General features: G+C 39.8%; 1 protein-coding gene across 1 annotated transcript; it reads left to right on the forward strand.

The window, feature by feature from the left end:
* The first annotated feature begins 718 nt into the window (after window positions 1-718).
* PGRMC2 (progesterone receptor membrane component 2) lies at window positions 719-21,998 on the forward strand. The gene is made up of 3 exons (XM_003899181.4): window positions 719-2,176; window positions 17,382-17,537; window positions 18,815-21,998. The coding sequence occupies exons 1-3, from the start codon at window positions 1,687-1,689 to the stop codon at window positions 18,910-18,912; spliced, it is 744 nt and encodes a 247-aa protein (XP_003899230.1). The 5' UTR covers window positions 719-1,686; the 3' UTR covers window positions 18,913-21,998.
* The last annotated feature ends 1,200 nt before the right edge of the window (window positions 21,999-23,198 follow it).

A 23,198-nucleotide genomic window follows, 5' to 3' on the forward strand; every position in this document is an offset into this window, starting at 1 on the left:
CGGTGGCTCAAGCCTGTAATCCCAGCACTTTGGGAGGCCGAGACAGGCTGATCACAAGGTCAGGAGATCGAGACCGTCCTGGCTAACACAGTGAAACCCCGTCTCTACCAAAAAAAAAAAAAAAAAACTAGCCGGGCGAGGTGGCGGGCGCCTGTAAGTCCCAGCTACTCAGGAGGCTGAGGCAGGAGAATGGCGTAAACCCGGGAGGCGGAGCTTGCAGTGAGCCGAGATCCGGCCACTGCACTCCAGCCTGGGCAACACAGCGAGACTCGTCTCAAAAAAAAAAAAGTTCAATGTCCATAGTTTTATTGGAACACAGCCGCACTCATTCAAGTATTGTCTATGGCTGCTTTCTCGTTATAAGGTAGAGTTGAGTAGTTAAGGCAGAGACTTAAAATATAATCGGGCCCTTCACAAAAAATGTTTGCCAACCCCTGCTCTAATGTCTCCACTAGCTCTGAGTCTCCTCACCTCACGCACAAATACCCTAGCCTACTGATTTCCCACTCTTTCCCCTGCCTCTAATCCTTCAGACATCTGGCTGCTATATAACCTCTCTACAAGAGTATCGACCCTGTCACTTGCCCCATCAGTAACCTCAGTGGCTCCTCCAAAACCGACAGTGAAAGGTTCAAACCTATCCTATGAGACTCAAGACAACAGACAAGGGCAAGAGAGAACACGTCAAAAGAGTCGAGTGCGTGAGACTTCAGAGGTCACTTTTTCACACCAGAATTTTAAGGTCTGAGAGGCTAAAAGTCGTCCCAAGTACATAAAACAGAATCTGCAAATAAGAGTGAATGACGAATAGAAAGACGACCTCAACCTGTCCACTTCCCTACGGCCGCAGAGATTATGATTCAAGGAATAACGAGACTCTAAATCCTTTAAAATTCTACAAGAGCAGCCTTGGCCAAACCCAGCGGGGAATGGCTGCTCGGTGCCAGGGCGAGGAGCACGTAGACTGCCGATGCCAGAGAAGCCCGGTGCGGGCTCCGTGCTTTCTCTCCGTTCCAGGAAGACCCGAGCTCATCGCCAAAACTTCTCGCCGCTTCCCGGTCTGCGCGCCCAAGCTGCCAGTTTCCCGAAAAACGCCACAGCGCCCTGGGAAAAAGCAGAAGCCCCTCATGGGTTTGCGCCTTGCAGCTCAACTATGCCCCAGCCTCCCACAAGCCACCTGTCCTCCGCCAGGCGTCCCACCCGGATCTGCCCCCGCCGTAGCCGCCAAGGCGCACGTGAAGCTCCCGGGCGGAGCGAGCGCAAGAAGGCGGGAGTTTGCGGACGCGAACCCAGGCCTGGGAAGCGAAGCGATTCCGGGGCGCACGCGCAGAGCCAGGGAACTGGAGGGGCGTGCCTCCCGTAGGGGTTACGGAGCAAGAGGAGAGCGCGTGGCGCTCAGGAGCCGGCGCACGCGCTGTGGTCTCGCCCCGCCCAAGAGCGTCCGAGCGGCCGCCGTAGCATCTTCTCTTCAGACCCGCCCCCCTCGTCTACTTAACCTAGCGGAGGCTTGCAGCTAGAGCAGGGAAGTGTGGGGCGAGGTGGGCGGGGCGTCGCACGCGTGCGCGGCCAGCGAAAGAAGGGAGGCGGCGGGAGAGATCCGAGACAACGTTACCCCGTCAACACCCAATCAGGAGCGGCCCTGACCCCGCCCCCCTCTCCTCACGTTATTGGCTGGGAGGCCCCCAGATGGGCGGGGCCGGCCGTGGGGTTGGGGAGGGCAGGGGGCGGGGAGGAGGAGGAAGGCGCTGGCGGGCAGTGATGGCGGCGGGTGATGGGGACGTGAAGCTAGGCACCCTGGGGAGTGGCAGCGAGAGCAGCAGCGACGGCGGCAGCGAGAGTCCGGGCGGCGCGGGAGCGGCAGCGGAAGGGGGCGGCTGGGCGGCGGCGGCGTTGGCGCTTCTGACGGGGGGCGGGGAGATGCTGCTGAACGTGGCGCTGGTGGCGCTGGTGCTGCTGGGGGCCTACCGGCTGTGGGTGCGCTGGGGGCGGCGGGGTCTGGGGACCGGGGCCGGAGCGGGCGAGGAGAGCCCCGCTGCCTCTCTGCCTCGCATGAAGAAGCGGGACTTCAGTTTGGAGCAGCTGCGCCAGTACGACGGGTCCGGCAACCCGCGCATCCTGCTCGCGGTCAATGGGAAAGTCTTCGACGTGACCAAAGGCAGCAAGTTCTACGGCCCGGGTGAGGAGTTGGAAGGGGAGGGGAAGGACCCACTACAGCTCAAGCACGACCCCCTTCGGACGGGGAGGCCTCTGGGCACCGGGTTAGTTTGCCGAGCCTTCTGGTCGCCTGGACCCCCGCGCCTCGGCCGCCGCACCTGGGACGGCCCGCCCCGCCCCTACGCATACCCCCCCCCCCCCCCCGCAGCTGCGGGCACCTCCAGCTCTTCTCCCGAAACCAGGGTCCCCGCTGGCGCCCCAGCGACCAGCTCTCAGCATTCATCTTTCTTCCATGCCATTTCTCCTCGCAGTCTTTTTTTTTTTTGGCTGGATTTTTCAAAATCGTTACATTTGTCACCGATCAACGCTGGCCCTTAACCTCTTTTGAGTCTCCTAATTCCTGGGGTGGTTGGGGCACCAGGGAAGGGAGATTTCTGAAGTTGGGACCTAAACTAAAGTTTTACGCTCTGTAATTCACAGCTTTCTTTTCCTTGCCCCCGCCCCACGCTCCTTTTTTTTTTTTTTGGCCACTGATCTCCTTTTTCCCTCGCTGTATTGCTTTCCGTAAGGCCACGTTTAGGGGCATGTAAAGTCCCAACCCTCCAGTCTCTGAAGTCCGGACGAATAAGCAACACCTCGGACTCTTTTTAAACCAGTTTTAGTTCGGAGTTGCTTTCCATGATTAACAAGGTATGTGGGATGAGGACAGACCAGAATGCAGAGCTTATTAAAGACTAGTAAGGATATTCGCCCTGAGTTTTGGGGGTGGAGCTCCTATACCCAGCAGGCATGTCTCTCGTTTCTTTTTTCTTTTTTTTTTTTTTCTGCTTTTCAAGTACACGTTGATAATGACTTGTGTTTTCACTTAGCAGAACTGAGGAGAAAAAACTTAGAAGAGTCGTAGATTCATACCCCCATGTGCCAGTTATGCAAGTTAAAGATTTTTAGAAATTTGTTTTCAGAGAACTTTGTATAGGGTAGTTGATTTAGAAGCCCTTGTTTTACAGTGTGGTTATAGCATACATTTTGGATTATGTTAAACTCCAGACTCATGGAACCTGTTAGTATATCATAGAGTTGAGCAACACTGTACATCCTGGTTGTGCACTGATTAGTACTAAGCTTTAAAAAAAGAAAAGTGGTGACTACAATAAGAATAAATAATTAAATTAGAGACCTAAAGTGACCTGGTATTGGAGAGAGTACATCCAAGCCTTAAAGTCACAGGGTTGGCAGTCTGGAAATAAGCTGGTTTTCTCCTTAATTTAATCTCTAAGTGTTTGAGATTTATTGACACTTAAAAATATATACTTCTGATTTCAGTGGTTGGTAGCTGGAAGATACTTTAGAAGTGCTTTGGTTTGTAGTTTGTTCATTGGACTAGAGATAAATAGGAGATTTTTGTTGTTGAATTACGTAATTTATTTCTTAGTTGTTTGTACTTCTGTGTATATATACACATTTAATCCAACCAAGTGAATACATAGCTTACAGAGTTTTTGCTTCTAGTTATATAAATGTGAACACAAGGTGTCTACTGAAATCTTATATCAGCTGAAATGGTTAATACATTTTTGTTTACTTAAGCACACGTGGGACAAGAGAGCAGGGCCAAAGTACAGTATTTAAACAGGCCAAATGAAGTAAACTTTTTTTTTTTTTTTTTTTTTTTTTTTTGAGACGGAGTCTCGCTCTGTAGCCCAGGCTGGAGTGCAGTGGCCGGATCTCAGCTCACTGCAAGCTCCACCTCCCGGGTTCATGCCATTCTCCGGCCTCAGCCTCCCGAGTAGCTGGGACTACAGGCGCCCGCCATCTCGCCCGGCTATTTTTTGTATTTCTTAGTAGAGACGGGGTTTCACTGTGTTCGCCAGGATGGTCTCGATCTCCTGACCTCGTGATCCGCCCATCTCGGCCTCCCAAAGTGCTGGGATTACAGGCTTGAGCCACCGCGCCCGGCCTTGAAGTAAACTTTTTTTAAATCAAGGATTTACACAGCATTTTATACCTAGTTCAAGCTTTTTCCCCATTAGTATTAAATTGTGTGTTAAGTGATTAGAAATCCTGTACAGGTTTAAATTTTTAATATAGACCTTACCCAGCTGAAAGATCAGCTTTTGTACCCTCTGTCTGAACTGCCACTGAAGAAAACAAAGTATTAGTACAAAGAATTGTATTAGTCCTCACACATTATGCCTTGGCAGTATCTGAAAATAGCTAGGAGAGACAGTCATAGAGACAGTTTGGCAGCCTCCAGAGGCAAATGTTTGTTCTGTGATAGAAATTAAAAATTAAAGCCAGGCGCGGTGGCTCACGCCTGTAATCCCAGCGCTTTGGGAGGCCGAGGCAGGTGGATCACCAGAGGTCAGGAGTTCGAAACCAGCCTGGCCAACATGGCAAAACCTCGTCTCTACTAAAAATACGAGAAAATCAGCCAGGTGTGGTGGCGGGTGCCCGTAATACCAGCTACTCGGGAGGCGGAGGCAGGGAGAATTGCTGGAACCCAGGAGGTAGGGGTTGCAGTGAGCCGACATTGCCCCATTGCACTCCAGCCTGGGCGACAGAGAGACTCTGTATTAAAAAAAATAATAAAAATTAAGAGTCATAGGTGGTAGATTGCTTTTTTATGGTAAGTGCACTGAGGGAGGCTCTTGAGATTACAATGGAGAAGTCAGTTTTAGATTAGTTTCTGCCAGTTCCTAGGTTCTGATGAACAACCTAAGAGTGATATACAGTTAGTATTCTACAGTTAATCAACAGCCTAACAGATATTTGAATATTTTATTATTGAAAGGAACCTTAAAGAAAGCCAGATCATTTTATGGGCTCAGAATATGTTGATATTGCATATTAATAGAAAATGTAATAAGTAGTACTTTTCAAAAAATCTTAAAGCCAAATTTCTGGCTGTAAAACAGATACAAGTTCAGTTTTGCTTTTAATTATTTTCATCCTCATAAATTAAGCAGTTTTGTAGCAGAATAATTCAGAAGCAGTAATTGTTAGTTTCTGTGCCTAACCAATATCTACTCTAATTTCACAGTAATGGTTTTAGGATTAAATTTTGTGAGATTTTTCCATAATGCTGAACATATGTTTATTTTTAGACATACATTTTTAAAGTTCAGACTCTTACTTAAATATTGACAATAAATTTGGTGGAGTATACACATTTTGGCAAACAGTTGGCATTAACTGTATTTGCAAGTATTAAATTTAGTAACAGATTAGGCGCTTGGCCAGCATGTGAGGAAAGTTTGGTCATGTAAAACTGAATATTGGAGGAGAAAGAAAACCAGATTTGTTAAGCATCCATTAATTTTTTTATCTCCATAATTCCTCAGTGAAGTTGGTAAGTATTGCTGCTCTATAGATGGGGAGTCTGAGGTTTAGGTATTTTAGGTAGATTGGCTTGGATCACATGTATGTCTGATAAATCCAGATGGATATTACCACAAAGCTTATCTATACTATTTCTAGTAAACTGCATCCTGTGATAAACTTGTAGAGAATCTTTTATTTTTCTAACTCACCAAGCATAACTTGTAGAGAATCTTACTGTTGTTTTTCTGCATACCCTTCCCTGGTTCCCCTAAATCCAAGGATATAAAGCCTCAAAAAAACATGCTTTCGGCCAGGCATGGTGGCTCACATGTGTAATCCCAGCACTTCGGGAAGCCAAGGCAAGCGGATCACATGAGGTCAGGAGTTTGAGACCAGACTGGAAAACATGGTGAAACCCCAGCTCTACTAAAAAAAAAAAAAAAAAATTAAATTAAATAAATAAATAAAAGCCGGGCACGGTGGCTAACACCTTAATCCCGGAACTTTGAGAGGCCAAGGTGGGCAGATCACCTGAGGTCAGAAGTTCGAGACCAGCCTGGCCAACATGGTGAAACCCTGTTTCTAATTAGCCGGGCATGATGGTGGGTGCCTGTAATCCCAGCTACTCGGGAGGCAGAGGCAAGAGAATCAGTCGAACCCAGGAGGCAGAGGTTGCAGTGACCTGAGATCGTGCCGTTGCACTCCAGCCTGGATGACAGAATGAGACTCTCTCTCCAAAAAAAAAAAAAAAAAAAAATGCTTTTATGGCTTTATGTTATACTGCCCAAAATGGTGGCCCCAAGTGGTTAATTAAATGTAAATTAATTAAAATTAGATATAATTAAAACTTGAGTTATTTAGTAACACCAGCCACATATAAAGTGCTCAGCACCCCCATGGCTACCGTTTTGGACGGTGCACTTAGGTTTTTTTCAGATTGTGAGACTGGCGTGCCACCTGTTGCACTAACAAGGCACCTTTTAGAGTATTTCTGTCTTCCCAGAGAGTTGTTGAAAACACTGATTCTAAAGGTCGGAGGAGGAGGAGGAAACTTCATTTATTGAGCTTAGTATCTCTGATTTTCAAACAGCCCTATGAGATTGCCCAAAGCCACATATCTAGTAGGTGGCAACACTAAGAATTAAATCTAGGTTTTCATAGCTTCAATCCTTCCCATTGTATCATAACATAGTCTATTCAGTTTCACATGTTTACAGAATCATAAGTTTTGAAGACTCAAACAGCTAGTATAATTTTTAACACTTTGATTTAATATTACTGCTGTGGAACTTTACCAAAACAGTGCTTTTATTTTTTTGGAATGGCAAAAAATTATACACTTGACCTTTTTGATAGTTTATCTCACGTTGTTGAAACTTATAACACTGCTGCTCCCTTATCCCAGGTAGAGTATTCTTTGACATATACCAAAGCTATATTTTTTCCAACTTACCTTTTAAGTTCCACTGAAAGAAAAAAGTCACATAAGAAGAACCCCATGAGATGCCTAATATTTAGGAGGTTGGGGAAAAAAACACATGCACCTTGAAGTGTTTTTCCTCCATTTTAAACTTTATCTTCAATATGTTCACTTTTATTTAATAGTTTAGTTTGCAGAATTGGAAACTCTTATGTTTGCAGAGTTGCATCACAAAAACCGGACCCAATCTTACCTATTTCTTCATGGATGTCCTAAAGTTGACACTACCCACCTCTCATCCCAGCTTCTTGCTTTGAAGCCAACTGGCTTTGTTGTTTGGGCTAATGCCCATATGCTTCTATTACCTACCAGTAAGATAAAAGGATTAGCCAGGTTTTCTGATGGTTTTTTAATATTCTGCTCAAATTTCTACTAGTTATACTTAGTTGGCTCTGAATTCAACATCATCCCATTGTTTTTAATCTTTGAGGGCATTGTATTTGTGTTAAATACTAAAGCATATTATAAAAGGATAGGTTAAAACTGGAAGCTATTATTCAGGGTGGAAGAAAGGAGTAGATTTAATAACATCTGGAATTAGCCATTCAAATTCTTTTAATTATTTTTTCAACACTCTGACATAGACCACTCCTTTCCCTGTGCACTCATGACAGACCTGACTGTATAACTCCTGTATTCTTTTGGAGCCTATATCCAGCCTCAGGATCTTTAATAATAGGATTTCAGCTCCGTTTTTAAATACTGAGAAAGACTTCCCTGGATTTCATTACAGTAAAACCTTAAGATATGAGAAATGGAGTTAACTGAGTCTTCAAAACAGATGTTTTCCTATCCTCATGGAGTTAATAGTCTATTAAGGAAGACAGGCAGTAAACAAGGATTTCAGTAGGTAATTATAATCTGTAAGTAAACATGCTGTAAAAGAAATTAATAGAATGGGAATAGAGGATAACAAAGGACTTTATTTAGATTAAGTGGCTAAGCAAGGTTACCTTTTTTGTGTTAAATTGTCAAGAAAAAGGACTTGACATTTCAGCAAAAACCTAACAGAGCCAGCCATACAAAGACTGGGTATGAGAATGTTCTGAAGTGAGATTATTACTATGCCTACTATACTGAGCAAAGCCATCTAGCAGTAGATCTAGAACTGATCATATTAGAAACATCTTTAATACTGTTGATTTTCAGATTTGGCTGCAGCCTTTATCTGATTAGTATTAACACAATATTTCATTTTCCATCCCTTTACTTTTAGTCAATCTGTGTTGTTTTATTTTTCTCACATTAATGACATATAGCTGGATTTTTTCATTAAATCTAATATTAGCACTGTGTCCTTTAATAGCTTAATTAGTGTATATGTTTTGTGATTACTGGTATATTTAGGTTTATTTCTATCATCTTATTTTGTGATTTCTCTTCACCTTACTTTTCTTTGCCTCTCTTCCCACTATTTTTCCTTCTCAGACTGATTTATTTCTTCCATTTTCTCCCCTCTACTGATGTCGATGTATTCTGTTTCTATCCTTTTGGTGATTTCCTTAAGTTTTTGCTATAGCTGACTATCCTATGCTTTTGAATAATATAAGAATTTTAGCCAAACATCATTTTAGTGTGAATTAGAAAAAGCTGCCTCTTTAAGATACTTTACTGACATTTGACAGATTATTTCTTAATAAATAAGCAAAACTGCCATGACTACAAATATGGATAGTATCCCCTGCATTGTACATAGTCTTATGTTGAGGCCCTGGTTAGAAAGCTTTAACTCTGATTCCTCCCCCATCCTGTTTTCCACAGTATCACTATTAGACTTTAGTTTCACTATATTTTTTCAAAGTCCACCCCAAAATTGATGAAATTATCTTTTTAAAATAGTTCTTGTTTAAATTTACCAGCATGGTTATCATTTTTTAATTTACTGTTGTTTCTTGCATCTCATTTCTTGGTTTAGAGTTCACTTTTTATTTTAGTGAGGTATGTCCTATAGTTTTTCACTGGCAGGAAAAATTTTTTTGTTTGTCCTCACTCAGGAATAATAGTTTGGGTTTAGAATATAAAATTGGAGAGTGGGCCAGGCACAGTGGCTCACACCTATAATCCTACTATTTTGGGGAGACCAAGGTGGGAAGACTGCTTGAGCCCAGCAGTTCAAGACTAGCCTGGGCAATATGGCGAGACCCTGTCTCTTACAAAAATATAAAAAATTGGCCAGGCATAGTGGCGTGCACCTGTGGTCCCAGCTACTCAAGAGTCTGAGGTAGTAAGATTGCTTGAGCCCAGATCAGTGAGCCTTCATCACACCACTGCACTCAACCTGGGTGACACAGCGAGACCCTGTCTCAAAAAAAAGTGTACATTGACCTTATTTTACCTCAGCTCTTCAGTAGCGTTATGCTACTGTCTTCCACTTGGTGGGGAGTCAGCTTGTAGTTTGTCTTTACTCTTATTAATCTGTTTCTTCCCTTTGGTTGTAGTTGAGATCTTTTTGTCTTTGGGGTTTTCCTCTTTTACTAGGATTTGTCCAGGTGTGGTTTTGATTTTATTTACCATGTACCAAAGTCTACTCAAGTCTGGACATAATTGTCCTTTTTTTTTTTTTTTTCCCAGAAAATTTGCTGTTACTTATTGCCTCCTCCATTATCTCTGTTCCTTCCTCTGGAACTGTTCGTAGATATACATTAGGTTTTCATCTATTCTTAATGTCTCTTAATCTTTCCTTATGTACTGTTTCTTAATAATTTTAAGCAAATTTACTTTAGTTCTTTAATCTGCTTCTATTTATTCTTGGAATGCCAGTTCTCCTGTTATATGTGCTCACTCCTCTATGATGGTTTGTTTCTTCATGTAGTTTATATTTTTTATTGTGAACTTATTATCTTCAGTAGTTACTTTTCTTAATTTTGGAGTATTTCCTGTAAAATTCTATGAGCCCTAAGTTGTGAAAGTGGCCCTGTAAAGTGGTTTGGGTGTGTTGTGAAATAGGGCCTCATGTAAGTTAAAACAATGATTTTTTAAATTAAGTAATACATGCTCAAAATAGAAAATTCAAAAGGATATACAGTGAAAAATAAGTCTGTTTCCCACAACTACTCCCAGCCACCAGGTTCCCTTCCAAAGAGGCAAAGGACCAGTATACGTATTGTTCTAGAGCTATTTTCGGTGCAAGTACAAGCGTGTGGATATCTTCCTTTCCCCCTACTCTAATTATAGTATACTATGCATACGCTTCACAATATTTTAATATCACAAGAGCCTTTCACATCAGTATAGAGAACCATCTTATTCTTTGAAATACATGCATAACATTCTTAACGTTCTGTTATATGAATGTCATAATTTAACAGTCCACCATTAACATTTGTTTTCAATCTCCTGTTGCATGATGCAATAAATATGTACATGTCATTTTACACATGTGTGTAAAATTATGATTATCAAGTAAATTCCTGGAAATAAAATTACTGAGGCTTGGGATAGGGACATTTTTAATTTGGATTCTTGTTTCCGAACTGCCCTTCAGAGAGGTTAGACCAATTTACACTTGATGAAAATGCCTGTTTCTAACTTCTTGCCAAAAACGTGATATTAAGCTTCTTGGTCTACGTCAATCTGGGTTAAAATGGTATCTCAATATTTGTTTACATTTACACTTCTCATTTACTTAGTGAGGTTGGACTTCTTTTTAAAAAGTTGAGTCATTTATGATTCCTTTTCTGCAAATTGCTTATTCATATATTCTTTGCCACAGTTTTTCTTTTTTTTTTTTTTTTTTTTTTGAGACGGAGTTTCACTCTTGTTGCCCAGGCTGGAGTACAGTGACATGATCTCGGCTCACTGCAACCTCTGCCTCCTGGGTTCGAGTGATTCTGCTGCCTCAGCCTCCCGAGTAGCTGGGATTACAAGCATGTGCCACCACACCCAGCTAATTTTGTATTTTTAGTAGAGATGGGGTTTCTCCATGTTGGTTAGGCTGGTCTCGAACTCCTGACCTCAGGTGATCTGCCCACCTCAGCCTCCCAAAGTGCTGAGATTACAGGCATGAGCCATTGCGCCCAGCCTTGGCACAGTTTTTAATCATCATATAGATCTTACAAATTTTAGGTGTTCTTTGTAAAGTAAATCAGCCTTTGCTGCAAATATTTTTTCTAGTTTAGTTGTCTTTTTACTTATTTATGGTGTTTTTTTTGAACCACACAAATTTTTGGTTTTATATATTCAAATTTATCTTTTATGGCTGCTAAGTTATGTAGTATATTTAAAGACTTTATGCACTTAAAAATTGTTTTTAAAAATGTGTAGTTTTTTTAGTACCTCTATGTTTTCAGTTTTTTAGTTCCATTTGAAATTGATTTTGCTTTAAGATGTGAAATTAGAGTCCAAATTTGGTGGGATGGTGTGTGTTTGTTTGTTTGTTTGTTTGTTTTTGAGAAGGAGTCTTGCTCTGCCGCCCAGGCTAGAGTGCAGTGGCGCCATCTCGGCTCACTGCAACCTCCATCTCCCGGGTTCAAGCGATTCTCCTGCCTCAGCCTCTCGAGTAACCAATATTACAGGTGCCCACCACTGCGCCCGGCTCATTTTTGTATTTTTAGTATAAGAGATGGGGTTTCACCATCTTGGCCAGGTTGGTCTCAAGCTCCTGACCTCGGGATCCACCCACCTTGGCCTCCCAAGGGGTTGTGTTTTTTAACAGAAGGTTATCTAGTTGTCCCAACATGTTTCCCCAAAAGGGGAGTAATCCCTTTTTCCCAATACTTGAAGTCATCTTGAGTGTTCATTCCTGTAGATATCTGCGTTCATACTATTTTTTCACCTTGGAATTTTCATTCTACATGGGTTGGATAAACTCAGGCCCCACTCCCATAAGTGGCACGGGCCTGGAGTTTTAATTTTTCCGTCTTTACCCCAGCCTACCCATGGACCCTGGAGTTAAGGCCATATGCTCAGTTCACAGTGTTGCTGGGAGCTTTTGACAGTAGCTCAAATTTCAGAAGCAAAATTGCATTTTCAGTCTCTTATAGAGTCATACTATTCAAGAGATTATTTAGTTTGGCCTCAACTTTAGGCAGGTAAAATAATTTTCCTAATTTATATTTGAGGGATCTAAGGACTACAGAAATTGAGACTTGCTCATTGTTACTTGTTGAGTGGATCCTCTAGAACCCAAGTATCTGTCGTCTTGAGAGGTTTTATTTCAGTTTTACCATACTGCATTCTCTCTAAAAGTCTTGGGACTTACTGGACCTAAGCATAAAAAAAATTTATTAGTTCAGTTAATCACTTTTACGTATTGCCTCATTTGTTGATAGGCTCATTATAATCTTATTTGGAATAAATTACGCAATACTAAGTGTTATTAGTTACTGAATTTATAATCACAAAAGACTTGTCAAAACAGGCCTGAAAACTGCACTGTTGATAAACTTTAATTAATTAAAGTTCATCTCTGAGAGATGTGGTTTTTAAACTGTGAGAATAACTAAAATATCCCCTTAGAAACACTAAGGTAGCTATATAATCATCCTAATAATCACAGAATTATCTGTTACTACATATTTTATTTACTTCCTCCTGGAATTTTCTGTTTATTAAAGTAATATTTAAAACATTTTACAATGAACATATGTTGTTGCTGTTTCAAGAATATGTCACCTCATTCTAACTGATTATATTAAAGTAAGCAGTTTTAGGATACAGTAACTAATAGGTTTATTGAACTTTAAAATACCTTGACCACAAGTTGGATTGACTCTAAAAACTAAATGAAATCTGAATTCTGACTAGTATACTTCATGTTGGTTTTTGTTTTTTTTGTTTTTTTTTTTTTGAGACACAGTCTCGCTCTGTCTCCCAGGCTGGAATGCAGTGGCGAGATCTCAGGTCACTGCAAGCTCTGCCTCCCAGGTTCATTCCATTCTCCTGCCTCAGCCTCCCGAGTAGCTGGGACTACAAGGCGCCTGCCACCATGCCCGGCTAATTTTTTGTATTTTTTAGTAGAGGCAGGGTTTCACCACATTAGCCAGGATGGTCACAATCTCCTGACCTCGTGATCCGCCTGCCTCATGTTGGTATATTTAACAATAGCTTTGAAATAAAATTTATCTTTCAAATGATGTCCTTGAATATTTGTTTTGTAGGTACATTTCAGAGTATCTGCTTTGACTGAATAATGCTGTTCATTTTTTGTAGCAAGAATTTGCTTAAAATTGGGAGGCTATTTTTGGATCAGCATTATATTTTAATATTTGATAAAGCAACAGAATTTAATTCTTCTAGTTATTACTGAACTGTTAGTGTCTAAATGAGCCTTAATAATAAAAAATAACCAGATCAGTTTATGTAAACTAGCCTTTTTAGAAATAAATTAGGCTGGGCACAGGGAGGTTGAGGTGGGCAGATCACCTGAGGTCAGGAGCTCAAGATCAGCCTAGTCACCATACATGGTGAAACCTCCCCTCTACCAACAATATTAAGATTAGCCGGGCATGGTGCCACACCCAGTAATCCCAGCTACTTGGGAGGCTGAGTGAGGCAGGAGAATCACTTGAACCTAGGAGGCAGAGGTTACAGTAAGCTGAGATCACACCACTGCACTCCAGCCTGGGTGACAGAGTGTGACTGTCTCAAAAAAAATACTAATATAAATAAATAAATTATACCATGCAACAGACTTAAACCATTTCAAATTTGCTTTATTTGGGTAGCTCCCTATTGTTTTAGTGTTATGAATAGCCAAGTATACTTACCAAAATATTAGAATTGGTAAATATTTTAAGTTTGTTATGTAAGGGGGTAATGGAATGGGAAGGTATTGCTGACTTTTCAGATACGCTCCTGATTGTATTATGAATGCAGGGAAATATCCTTTTATTAGACCTCAAATCCTCCTTCCTCAGAGTAACCTATCCAGTTCCAACTTTAGTTCTTAATGTTATATTCTTTAATGACCTTACAGAAGGCTGGGCATGGTGCCTTAGGCCTGTAACTCTAACACTTAGGGAGGCAAAGACAGGAGGATTGCTTGAGGCCAGGAGTTCAAGATCAGCTGGGCAACAGAGTGAGACCTTGTCTCTACAAAAAATAAAAGAAATTAGGCAGGCCTGGTGGGCCATTCCTCTAGTCCCAGCTATTTGGGAGGTTAGGGCAGGAGGATCACTTGAGCCCAGGTAAGTAGAGCATACAGTGAAATATGATTGAGCCATGATCGAGCCATTGTACTCCATCCTGGGTGACAGAGTAAGACCCTGTCTCAAAAAACAAAACAAAAAAATTTGTTAATGGTCTTACAGGAAAGAGCATAGAAAACTATTACCAAAAAGACCTTTGCAGAAGTTAAATGCTTCCTGAGGGAAATTCTAAACATATGGAGAAGACAGCTTAATATAGTTTAGGCAGTAGGGGAATATGTTAATCACTGAATTATTCTTTTCTGTTCAAGAGTCAACAGAACATCATTTGTCTAGAATTTGGCTTGGATTATTAACTGTTGACTCAAGTTCACTCTTACCAAGTCAATCATTCCCCCCCACCATACCCCAGAAAGAGCATATTTTATGAAATTTTTTTTTATTCATTCAGTGTTGAAGCTTTCTTAGGGAAGTTGGTAGAGAAATTTATTAGAGAATGCACTGGTATATATTAATATACTCAAAGATGGAGGACTTTCTGATTGCTGTTTTTATAATGATTTTATCTTCTTTGTATCATTTAAATGTGTTCTATGGCTTATACTCTGAAGTGCCTGAAGTATATTAATGTTTGCAGGCCATGGAGATAAATACTATAATAGAATGCTAAGAAGAGCTATTGAGTAGAGCTTTTTTGTTACTTCTCTTCCATTTTGATTTAATAAATATTCGAAAATCTTCATTCTCTTGAAATTTTGTAAATAGTAAGATGCTCCTGTTTTCCTGGTTGTTACTCCGTCTTTGGACTTGTGAGTCTTCTGTGTGTTTTCTTGAGATACACTGTTTGGAGGATTTAGGAAAGTGGAAGTAGTACTCCCAGTTCTGTCAGTAATTTTAGGCAAATCACACTGAATGCCTCTGCTCCGGTTTTTTATCTGCCAAGTGAGGAAGGCAAAGTCTGTCCCTTCCACTTTGGGAAATCTGAGAGAGGAAAGTGAGGTTGCTGGAAAATTCTTTCAAAAATTGAAACTATCATTTTCCATTTGTAGATTGTTATGGCCTTTATTAGTTTTATTTTTCCTTTTGTGTGTTTCACTTTTTGCTTTTCAAGTTTATAAGCATTGGTCTAGTCAGCATTAAGGGTAAACATAATGTTTATATATTTTTTTGTCATTGTTTCTCAGGAAATTTTATTTTTAAACACACTAGTTCTCTGTCTCTGTCTCTCTCCTTGTCCTCCAGAAAACACCCATTGCCACAAAGCGTGTATTTTGCACAAACATATGCGTGCACACACACAGACATAACTGGTTAATACCCTTTTTTTTTTTTTTTTTGAGTCTTGCTCTGTCGGCCAGGCCGCAGTGCAGTGGCGTGATCTCAACTCACTGCAACCTCCATCTCCTGGATTCAAGCAATTCTGCCTCAGACTCCCAAGTAGCTGGGATTACAGGCATACGCCACTACAGCTGGCTAATTTTTGTAGTTTTAGTAGAGGCGAGGTTTCACCATGTTGGCCAGGCTGGTCTCAAACTGCTGACCTCAGGTGATCCACCCACCTCCACCTCCCACAGTGTTGGCGTGAGCCACCACACCCAGCCTGGTTAATACCCTTTTGAATGTCAGTTGAGATGATAGAAAAAGTTTGAAGGTTACGAATATTGGCCAGTGGTAAATTGTATTCCATATTCTTATATAGAAGACACATTTGAAAGTATAAAATGGTAGCCTATGTTAATAGACAGATAAAATAAATTACAGGTACACATCCATTCAGTGGGATAATGTATAACCATTCGATGATTAAATAATTGTTGATAGTCGTGTGATACCTAGTAGCAATATGGAAAATGCAATAAGAATAAGAAAAGCAGAATAAAAATGTACTTCACTGGAACTGTTAGCTTTACTTTCATGTTACTGTATCAATACCTATTAATGTTACTCTTAAAATTATTGCTAATGCTACTTCTAGTTCCATGCAGTAAACTTCAGGGAATGAATTTCACATCTGGTTAACTTGATAGTACAGTGCTGTTTGCAACTCAAGTTAATACTCATAAATGCTTAGATACCTATTTAAGTGAAACCTCAATTTCTACTCTCAGAAAATATAGAGACTTTTTGACACATAACTTTCCATTTCCTAAATGCTTTTACATATGAATATAATCATTTCGCTCATTTAAAAATCAAGGAAGTTGTAGTTTTTTTCTGCTTGTTTGCTTATCAGAACATACTTTGTTCTTTTATTTATAAGCCCTCTTTTTCACCACTCTGTTGTTGTTCATAATAGTGTCTTTGCCTACCATAAGTGAATCTGTTTGAAGGGTCAGAATCTTGAGTTTGTTTTTATTTGGAACTACAGCTAAGTCATTTGGAAGAAAATTATTTCATTCCTACTTTATGCCAGGCACAGTGCTAGGCATTGAGGATACAGAGATGAACGAATTGCTATTCTCAAGGACAGACCGTGGGAATGGTTTTTGTCAGCACATCAGTCATGCCATTTCTCCTCAGAGAGAACGGTACCTAATTCCTTGGGTAAAATGCTAATTATTGCTTAATGTGTCATTCCAGAAGAATTATTCCTTATAGCTACTTCCTCTGTTTCTCAAAAGTCATGACAAGTAAGAGCTATTATTTTCCCTAATGACTTTTCTTAGTTTATATAGATCATTGTATATATATTATGGTAGTCAGGTGATTTATTTTGAATATGGGTCTTTTTTTATTAAACCACTCAGCAAAGATTTATTAAATGCGTGTTGAGCACTGAACTAGTCACTGGGACCACAAAGATGATACAGTCTGTTTTCTCATAGAATTACAAACTTCATAAGGATAGCAAAGAGAAAATTGTTACAGATGCACAATTCAGCTGAGTCTGTACATAATACATGATGTTCTGTTGATTATTTTTATTTTTTTTTGGATGCCACTATTAATTAACAGCAACCAGTAAACATTATTTCCTCTCAAGCAAACTGGCTTCTAAACCTAACCACTTAAGTTTCTTCTTCTCCCTCATTACCTCACAGTCTTCATTTTGAATTTAAGTTTGGGGGTATCTGAAGTAATTGAAATTGAGGGTTTTAAGATCTAAGTGAAAAGCTTTACTTTGGTCAAAAGGCAGATTTCCAACAAATTTCTTCTCTTATTCCATCTAGTATCTGTGCATGTTTTGAAATTAAGGATATATACAAATGTGAATTATGAGGGATTTTTTGTTTGTTTGTTGTTGTTTTGTTTTGTTTTGTTTTTGTTTTTTACTTTTTCCTTTGAGACATTCTAAAATATTGTTAGGTGATCTAAATAATTTCTTTTCTTTTTTCCAGCGGGTCCATATGGAATATTTGCTGGTAGGGATGCCTCCAGAGGACTGGCCACATTTTGCCTAGATAAAGATGCACTTAGAGATGAATATGATGATCTCTCAGATTTGAATGCAGTACAAATGGAGAGTGTTCGAGAATGGGAAATGCAGTTTAAAGGTATTTTTATTTTGTTGGATTCTTTGGAAAATTAAATATTTGTTCAAAGAAAATATATACTATTTCACATGCTTTAAGAGCCTAAGGATGTCATCTGTTTTTGTTGCCATCATTATTTGATAATATTTTTAAAGATACCTAAAGCTGAGTGGAGTGGCACACGCCTGTGGTCCCAGCTGCTCATGGGAATCCCTTGAGCTCAAGAGTATAAGTACTAACCTGGGCAACATAGTGAGACTTGTCCAAAAAAGGAAATTGCAAAAAATAGCTAAATAAAAATAATGGTTGTTACATGTGATACTTATTTTGAAAATCCATATTTAAAAAATGACTTGTTACAAACTCTAAGCCTCATAAAAATTGTGATACTTGTAGTCCTTTAAAGCTTGTTCATTAAGGTTTTGTTTTTTAAAAATACAGGCTTATATTTAAAACTGAATTGATTACTGATTTCAATACTATAATTTATTCTAAAATGATTTTACAGGTCTTAACACTTGAAATGTAGGTAAAAAATATCGTTCCCCTTTATTATGCCCTCGTAACATCAGTTTTTACCACTTGCGTGACGCTGTCCCAGCTGTTTATCTGACCGCCGGGTCCCTTGGAACAACTGTTCTGGTTTGGCTGGGTACTGAGATGGGTCCTGGACTTAACTCATTTTTACAAAAGATGTCCAAGTGATTCTGATGCAGTATCCAACTGAGAATCACTGGTACAGACCACTCTCTTGCAAAGAATTCCCAAGCCTTGTAAGTTCCCTAATCCTGTTTTCTTTTGTTCAAGCTTTACATGTGTATAAAGACCAGCCATAGGCCGGGCGCGGTGGCTCAAGCCTGTAATCCCAGCACTTTGGGAGGCCGAGATGGGCGGATCACGAGGTCAGGAGATCGAGACCATCCTGGTGAACACAGTGAAACCCCGTCTCTACTAAGAAATACAAAAAATAGCCGGGCGAGATGGCGGGCGCCTGTAGTCCTAGCTACTCGGGAGGCTGAGGCCGGAGAATGGCGTGAACCCGGGAGGCGGAGCTTGCAGTGAGCTGAGATCCGGCCACTGCACTCCAGCCTGGGCTAAAGAGGAAGACTCCGTCTCAAAAAAAAAAAAAAAAAAAAAAAAAAAAAGACCAGCCATGGTGAAGCAATTTTAGAATATTTACATAATATTCTAGTATCATATTTTATATGATTCTAAAACAGACAAATGCCTTTTCTTTGTGTAATGGAATAATGAAACAAATTTGATCACCACTGATTTTCTTTTGATGTATCTTTCAGAAAAATATGATTATGTAGGCAGACTCCTAAAACCAGGAGAAGAACCATCAGAATATACAGATGAAGAAGATACCAAGGATCACAATAAACAGGATTGAACTTTGTAAACAACCAAAGTCAGGGGCCTTCAGAGCTGCAATTCTTACTCCCTTTCACAGAATGTCCAGCGTCTGGGTTTGATTCACCTGCTGCGAAAAACATTCAACAAATTGTGTACAAGATAAATGAATATCACTATGAAGATTTGATTACTAGACATTATTTATGCTGCCAAACTCATTTGTTGCAGTTGTTTGTAATGTCTAGTGGGGCTTCATCATCCTGAAAAGAAGGAGACAGGGATTTCTTTAAAGAGCAAGAAAGTCACAATATTACTTCTTTTCTTTCCTTCCTTATTTCCTTCTTTCCTTTCTTCTTTTTCTTTCTTTTTAAAATGTATTGAAGACAACCAGATATGTATTTGCTACTCAAGTGTACAGATCTCCTCAAGAAACGTCAAGGGACTCCTCTGTCACATACTATGTTTTTATTTTACCATTGGTGAGGGAGGCGACCTGATCAGGGGAGGTGGGGGTACACATCAATTTGAGTAGTTTAGGCTACTGGAACATTAAAATGTGAATTCCCAAACTTTTGTTTTTGGCTTTGTCAGGGAAAAGAAAAATATCTTTATAAATCTTTGGAAATTAGAAGAAGAAATTTCAGGTGGGTTTAAGTCAGAGCTAGTTCCCCAACAGAAAGATCATTTGAAACCAGTTTTTATCCCTTCTCTTTCCTTCCCTTTCCCTAAATCAAATCAATATTAATTGTGCCTTATTTCACTTAACATAGACTTGAATTATTTTTAGGGAAAGCCCCTATAATGAATTCAGAAGTCACTACAAGCAGCATTAAGACTGAAGTTGGAATATTCTGTTGAACGTAAAACCTTGATATCATTCTGTGTATATAGAATGTAAAAGGAATATTCAGTGTTAACTGCCATATATGTAATATACACAAACTCAATTAGCATTGTGATGGCCAAATGCATTCCCCTGTGCTTTTCTGTTTTAAAAAAAATTGAAAAATCAACTCTTATCCCCAACAGCTGCCTAATTTTAGGAGTCTGACCCTCCACATCTCACTGGTGTGGGTGCATGGGGCTGTGGAGTGGATATCTGTATGGGTGTGTCTGAATGTGTGTGTGAGCGCCTTGGAAGGGACTCTTTCTGCAGATACTGTAAATACAAGTACCATTTTAATAAAGCATGTACAATAAACCAAAATAAGCTTGAGTTGGACTTTATATACAGAACTGTAAGCCAGTGCAATATGATAACAGTTGTAAGATTGTGCATTTGATTCAAGGAAAAATCTTGGAAATGAAAAGCAGACACTGGGTAACCAAGTTGTACACATTGTACCACATTCAGCATAACTTTAGGAATAAATTCCACTTTGTAGAACATTCTCCAGAAATCTGAGATTATTCAGGTAAGAATTAGTATATTAAATGTACATCTTTTTACTTTATATTTGATGCCAACTGATTATACTAGATGTATTGAACACAAAGCATTAAAAGAATATTGCACTGATACTAAATTATTCTTTTAATAGGCTGAAAAAGCCCTTACTAAAAGCCCCACATATTTCAATTATTTTATTTCATTATGACTACTTAGGTTCTGGGCTGGGGACAAGTTCACTTAAAACAATTTTATTTAACAAGTCGCCAGTTAAAAGACTTCTGCTTTGTAGCTATATGCAGAAGCCATCAAATAAAGGGGAACTTTTAACTGCAACACTAAGCTAAAGTATGTAAAATGCTACATTCTATTCAGTCTTGGAGTGCTTTGTAGAAAGTCATCTTCAGCCAAATCTGCTGAAGACAGGTGTGGAGTGCTGGGAAATGCTTTGTGTTTTTATGTAAAATATTTCCTAAACAAAAAATGTTAAAAGTACATGTCCTCTGTAGTTAACTGATATCTATATATATGAATCATTCGAGCCTAAAGTCTGGTAATAAACTGTACTTATGAATAGAGAAACCCTAAATATTCATGCAGTAAAAGTTATGTGGTCTGTTAAGAAAAATGAGTAATTTATGTTTTGGACTTGAAATAAACAGTGTTCTGTAGATAATTCCTCAACTTCAGTTGAATGTTTCTCATTCTCAGGTAGTTTTTCAGGTAGTGTTTGAATGAGGGGACCAGACAGTGCTGGTATTGTTCCTGTCCCTGCCCCCCATCCCTCCCCCCACACACTCTCCTGCTTAGCCCTATTTTCCAAACTTGCCTGATAATTAGAATTGCTTAAGGTACAGATTCTTAGCCTTCAATCTAGACCTACCACCTGCTAAGCCAGAATCTAAAGAGAATGGGCCTCAGAATTTATTTGTAAGGAATGCCTGAGGTAATTGTTATGAACAGAAACACTTAGGAAACACTAATTTTTCAAGTTAATATTGACCATCTTTGTCAGGCACTTGAAATGGCCTTACTCAGGTAATTTTCATCTGATTCCCTTCATTTGGTTTTGTGTCATTCAGGAGACTTCACAAAATTCTAATGTATGATTTTAGAAAACAGCAAATTTTGATAGTCTTTGGATTTTTATCTTTGGGTAGCATTTCCAAGTTGGCATATCTCCCACATTAAATCTATACTCTGTGTACTAGCCAGTTTCTCTGCATTAGGAAATGAACCCGTAACAGTTACAGATCAGGTTTTTAAAACCTTTACCATGGTGCTAAGGCTGCTTGTGTTTCCTAACGGTAATTCTACCTGCCTTTCTGCAGGTAGATCTGTTTCTGGAGGTAGATCTGCAGAATCCAACATTACACATACTTTTACCCACATTCTCGAAGCTAATTTGCTGAATTACCACTGGGAGATATTTTGTTCTGTAGAAAACTCGATATTGGATCGGGCTGTCCTTATCCAAGTATTTTACATAACCTCTATTGATAACTGGGAAGTGCAGCAAGTTGCTGGTAAGATGTGCCATTAACATGTTAACGGTGTGTAACTACAGAGCTTTTATGGATCAGAATAAGCGGGAAATACTGTAGCAAAGAATTTGTAAAACTTGCAAGTTGCTTTGAGCATATTGAAAATAAGAGTCATGGAATATTGTAACAATGATATTGAATGAATTGTTCAAATTCTTCTAATTAAAGTAGCAAATGCTTAAAAGATAACTTTTGAGTATCTATGTTCCATTAAGGTCAGCTATCAATTTGTTAGATGATATTCATCACAGATTATTGTCTATTTGGCTATGGCAAGAAAGTTCCAATAAAGACCTCCCAGTTTTCCTGTTTTTAGGCAAAAAGCATCATTCCTAGGCACTATCAGAAAAGCATGTACAGAAAAATTGTCATACTCCTGAGTCACTTTGAGTACCAGCTTTGCATTTGTTCTACCACCACTAGTGATTGAGAGAACATTTGGGCTACCTGCAATTACTCCATTCAAGAGAGCACTTGACATGTTGTGAACACTGGCTTATTCCCACAATTTTTCTTTTACTGTATCCACATAAGAAAACCACATCATGATGTTTAGTGTAAGAAGACTGATCAATATTTGCATATGCCTTTAAATACTCTGAAAGCATGATTTTAGTGACTGCATAGTGTTGTTCCCAAATAATAAAGTTTTTAATGAAACTACAGGAAGCTCTGTAGCAGGATGAGAACCCCTCAGACACCAAGTTGTGGAAGGAAAGGACTTTATTCAGCTGGGAGCATCGGCAGACTCACGTCTCCAAACACTGAGCTCCCCGAGTGAGCAATTCCTGTCACTTTTAAGGGCTTACAACTCTAAGGGGGTCCACGTGAGAGGGTCGTGATCGACTGAGCAAGCAGTGGGTACGTGACTGGGAGCTGCATGCACTGGTAATCAGAACAGAACAGAACAGGACAGGGATTTTCACAGTGGTTTTCCATGCAATGTCTGGAATCTATAGATAACATAACTGGTTAGATCAGGGGTCAATCTTTAACTACCAGGCCTGGAATGCAGTGCTGGGCTGTCTTACTGATTTCACTTCTGTCTTTTCTTTAACTCCTACTTTTCCTTTGAGGCAGAAATTGGTCATAAGACAATATGAGGGGTGGTCTCCTTCCTTATTCCTCCACATTAAGAACCTCACCTCATTAGTGGGAGTTCTCACTTTCATCCTCACTACCCATTTCTTCTTGCAAGACAGATCGATAGTGATTTATATAGTACACTTGTGCTGAAGCATTGAAGAAGTACAGGTAGCAAGTAAGAGAGCAGTAAGCAGGTTCCTATTAGTATTATAACTCCTATTATAAGAGTTTTAAATCCTCCTAGCACTGGGAACAATTTTCCAAACATGGCCCCAGGATCAAATCCATGCCACACTTGCATGG

This window comes from Papio anubis, chromosome 3, assembly GCF_008728515.1.
Source record: "Papio anubis isolate 15944 chromosome 3, Panubis1.0, whole genome shotgun sequence".
Taxonomy (NCBI): domain Eukaryota; kingdom Metazoa; phylum Chordata; class Mammalia; order Primates; family Cercopithecidae; genus Papio; species Papio anubis.